Source organism: Medicago truncatula, chromosome 2 (genome assembly GCF_003473485.1).
Source record: "Medicago truncatula cultivar Jemalong A17 chromosome 2, MtrunA17r5.0-ANR, whole genome shotgun sequence".
Classification (NCBI taxonomy): domain Eukaryota; kingdom Viridiplantae; phylum Streptophyta; class Magnoliopsida; order Fabales; family Fabaceae; genus Medicago; species Medicago truncatula.
In genome coordinates, this window is record NC_053043.1 from 51,403,695 (window position 1) to 51,408,409 (window position 4,715).

A 4,715-nucleotide genomic window follows, 5' to 3' on the forward strand; every position below is an offset into this window, starting at 1 on the left:
GTCTTGCAATTTTCATAGGTAGGATATATTATACCACTGATTTTCAATAGGTATAAAATACTAAATTGTACTACTGATTTTCCCACGGAGAAACAACAAATTCTTTTCGAACGTTTGATTGAAGCCCACCTTTAAGCTATGTTATCTTTATTTACGAGTCATGTTAACGTCTTAAGGGCACAAGTTAAGAAGCTAAAAAATGAATTAATAAATAAATAATGCACAAGTTAAAAGGATAACATTTGCATGGAGTAAGACCGTGTCAAACCCCATGCAAAACATCATTTTGAAAAGCTTGCATTTGCCAGCAGTAACTCTCGTCAAAACCTATGGCAAACAGTTCCATGAGTGTAAGAGAAAATTATAGATTCTCACACGACAATGGTAAGAAAAATATAGTGCAGCTACAATTTAAAAATAACCTTATCCCACAAATTAAAAATATGTTTTAGTGTTATTAATTTTGAGAGTTTCATCAAAGCGTTAAGTTTGTATCCAAATAACAGATACAAACGACCTCACTACAAGAACCAAAATTCTGATAGAACACGTGATTACATCTATGGATTTGCTGTAAAAATTTCTATAACAAAGGGCATTGAGATGTCGGCTTTCCACCATGAATTTTGAACAATGTAAACAACGAATAAAAAATGGAAGTTAACCTAAACGACCACAACACCTTCAATGAGTAAAAACCACACTCAGTTTTGACTAGGTGAGGAAAGCGAATGGTTTAGTATCTACACTTACATTTTAAAAACCTAAATTGTTAGACTAGCGAGTTATATGCCGCATCATCTGCAACTTGAATTCAACGACCGATATTATTAGACATACTGCAAGGAGATGTTGGTATGTAGAATATCACTAGAGCTTTAATCCTTCATTAGCTAATAACTTAAACCCTCCTCCACAAGCAAGTTTAGGTCTGGGAGAACAAATTTAGGTTCTTGCTTACCAATCTCTTGTACTTTCAGAGAAGCATTTGATGTACTAGAGTTCTGTTGTGATTCCAAATCAAGCTGCTACAAAAGGCTAAGGCATATTAGATCCAAATTAATACATAATATTGCAATATATAGTGAGTTAGAAAATGTCAACAAGAAGGAAAAATGTTCTACAAAACGGTAGAAGATAATAGGAAAGGTCACCTTCATTCTCTTTAAGCTTTCATTTGTGGCTCTCTCCTTTTCAACACTTAGACGTAAAGATGCCAATTCCTGTTGAGAAATTTAAACAATGTTTATTAGTAAAAAATGTCATAACAAATACTATAACTCTAAGTTGAAGGGTTGAGACAAGTGTGAATTAAACAAAGAATAAGCTATATATGAAAACAACTACATATCATACATTTTTCAAATTTATCCTTTCTTTCAACAACAGACTCTCTTCCTCTTTTAGTTCAGCTAAAGTCTGCAAACATTAATTATAAGCAATAAGCATCATCAAGATATGTTAAACATGTAACTAAAGTCAGAGGGAAGAAAACACTCTTGTAGACATAACTAATTAAGTGTTCTTTAAATTTTAGATTTATGAAATGCTTCAATCATTAGAAGATCCGAGGGATACATACATATACAGAGCTTATACTCACCTTTTTTCTTTTGGGGTTTCTGGTAATAACGGTTTCCTTTGGATTAGCAATGACCTACAAAATACCAAATATGGGTGAATTAAACTTGAGAGTTGAGACATTATACTTTAAAAGCAAATTCTTGAAAAGTCATAAACAAAAATTGAGGATAACTCATAATTCTCTTATGCTTTTCTAAAAATAATATTTTTAAGATCTTATATAATCCCCCGTCGCAAATTGTAAATCGCTTTGTAAAAAACATTTGTTTCAAAATATAAGTAGTTTTACAATATCAACAAATCATTGAGGTTATCTTTCCAATACTACGTACTAACATGAAAGATAATTTTGTAAAATAATTTATAATTTCTCTTTCTAATACTCAACTATTTACATTTCTTGATATATATATGATAAATGATCAAAACGACTTATAATTTAAAATGAAGAGAATATCATTAAAACGAGTGTTGTAGAAAAAATGGATGCAGTCATAATAAAGAACCATAACTAGTGTTGTGCCATTAAAAGAGTTTGAAGTTTTAAGATCAAACCTGAACCAATAAGATAAAATATTATTCTAACAATTAAATTATTAGCATCAAATCATTTCAAAATAAAAATAAAAACTGCGGAGTAACGTTTTATCCAAAAAAAGAAAAAACATAACTAAGGAAGGAGCAATTATGTAGCTAGGCTTCATCCCATTTATTTGGTGAGAAATTAGGATGGTCCACATTTTATTTTGTTTTTGAGAAGCAAAGTAGCTTAGCTATATTCGTTGGTGGCATTAAGAAGGTCCCTCCGTTTTCTTTTTCTAACTTCCTTGTCTTTTGCAACTCTTGTTCATCATCTTCCTTCAATTTCTGTCTCTTTATTTTGGACCCAAATAATAATACATTCAAAAATTCATTCCATTTTATTTTTGTCGGCACATCTTTGTTCCCTCAACTCTCAATTCACAAGTAACACACCACAAAGGAAGATATACAACATTACAACGTTAGGTGTTCCGCGTTGAGTAAATAAAATTGTTCAATGTGATATTTAAGTTATAGGGTTCTCTAATCTAATTAATAGATAAATCTTTTAGGCCGGACTCTTCTCATGTGTTTTAGTCTTGACAATTGATGCTTTTATTAAGAGTTAGGTCACAAAAAGAGTTATTATAAACTGAATTAAGATGTTCCATTGAATACTCTTATAGATGCACAATACTTTATATAAGGAGTTGCTAATTAGTCAGAGATTTTCTACTTATTTATTTTAAGAGTTGAATTTATAGTTATAAAACTACTCGACTAAGAAAAATTAATATTAAAAAACTGATTAATAAAACAATAGTTAAATTTGAATTGAAATTTGAAGCGGAAATTATTAGGACACTTTATAAGAATTTTAAAGCGAAAATTTCATTTTAAGAGTATCCTAATAATTTGCACTTCAAAGTAACCTTTAAAACATAAATAAGTAACATTTTCAACGTACAATACATCAATTTTTTTTCTTTTTTAATCATTAACAAATATTCTTAAGATCATTGTTAACTAGACCTAACTTTAAAAACTAGTGTGTTGACACCATAATATAGAAAAAGCAGATGTGGGGAGAGGACACCATAAAACGTAGAAGAATTGCAAATGCATTAAAATTAAAGTGCACGACCAACCACTACACCAAACAGAAATAAGTTATTTGCCACGAAAACACGCCACCAAAAACTATATAAAATTAAATTGTGGCGCCATTGGATTTTACTCTATTACCCTTTATGTGTTAATCTACCTCACCCATTTCAGTTTAGGCCCACAACACAACATGAAAAATAACAATATCTGGTTGAAACTTCCTTCCGACAAGGGTGGGAAAGAGACAAAAATGCCCCACTAACTAAGGGCTTTTTCGTCATTGAGTACCATTACATAAAAAAGTGGCGAGTAAAAAATGTGATAAGAGAGAGTCTTTCATTCATTCAATCAAAATCCTCTGACTTCAATTCGTTCTTTGTTGTTGTAACTTGAATCCAAAGTCACTTATTTTCTCTGAATTATTAAATAATCCTACGCTTTTTCTAAAAATTATCATACTAATTAAAGTTACAGTTTGTAAATAAATGACACAATATGGTTACGGGGACATTAAAACACTTTCATACAGCATTATATATAATAATATGTGTTGACGCAATGATTAAAGAAGTGATCTAACCTTAGATCTTGAAGAAGTTTTGGTGATGAGTTTGGTTGGGAGGTTGGATTCTTCGCTAGCTGAAGTGGTGGCGGACCATGAGCATGTAAGCGGGGTGGTGGGGCTAGCTCTGATGGAAGACTCTGATTTTGGGATGGACCTGGAGCGGGGTTGACGGATGGTCCAGTGGAGTTGAAGTGAGGGAGGTGGTGGTGGGTTGTTGAAGTGGAGGAGAAGGTTGGCTACGATGGAATCGTTAGCCATGGCTAAGTTGACCCAATCATAGTCGCACATTTGTGGTAGATTAGAAATAGAGAATAAGAAGGAATGAGAGAAGTGGAAGGTTTCAGGTTTTTTTCTTTTTTTTTTGGTTTGTGTTGCGTGCGTGGATGGTTTCTTTATGTGCAAGATTATTATTCCATTCATTTGGTCCCACCTTTTTGCACGTGACATTGCCAAACCAAACTCTGTCTGTTTCTTTTCTTCTTTTTGTTTTGCTTCCTTCAGATTTACCATGCTCGTGCAAGAGGGTAATTAAAATATACTCTTTTGTTTTAAAATAAATGTCGTTTTAGCCAATTACACATAGATTAATGAATGTAATGAAATAATCATTAGACATAACTGCTCTTACTTTATAAAAAAAAATACAATCTTAAAGTTGCATTAAAAATTGTGTGAGAGAAAAATTTGAAGAAAAAATTAAAGTTTTATTGAAAATGTAAAGTGACATTCATTTTAAAACAATTTTTTTTTTTAATTAAAGTGACACTCATTTTGAAACGGAGGGAGTAGTATCACAAAGGAAAATAAAGAATCTAGAGGAAAATATTTGGTGTGCATTTGTAGTGTGTGTGAATATGCGTGAAAAAAAAAAATACTAACATGGTTGAAAAATAAATTTAAAATTTTGTCTAGGCTCATACCGGTAAAAGTCAGCAGA

At 31.5% G+C, this 4,715-nt stretch overlaps 1 protein-coding gene across 3 annotated transcripts; it reads right to left on the bottom strand.

Moving 5' to 3' along the window:
- Positions 1–435: 435 nt before the first annotated feature.
- On the bottom strand, positions 436–4,154 carry LOC25487961 (uncharacterized). 3 transcript variants are annotated; one of them, XM_024777264.2, is made up of 5 exons: positions 3,794–4,149; positions 1,604–1,657; positions 1,357–1,419; positions 1,155–1,223; positions 436–1,028 (listed from the first exon to the last, which is right to left on the bottom strand). In XM_024777264.2, exons 1-5 carry the CDS (start codon positions 4,064–4,066, stop codon positions 894–896), a joined length of 594 nt encoding a protein of 197 aa, XP_024633032.2. In that variant the 5' UTR covers positions 4,067–4,149; the 3' UTR covers positions 436–893. The 3 variants fall into 3 exon arrangements, with proteins under 3 accessions (XP_024633032.2, XP_013465581.3, XP_024633034.2); XM_013610127.3 differs by having other exon boundaries at positions 543–1,025; positions 3,794–4,154; XM_024777266.2 differs by having other exon boundaries at positions 897–1,038; positions 3,794–4,150.
- Positions 4,155–4,715: the final 561 nt, after the last annotated feature.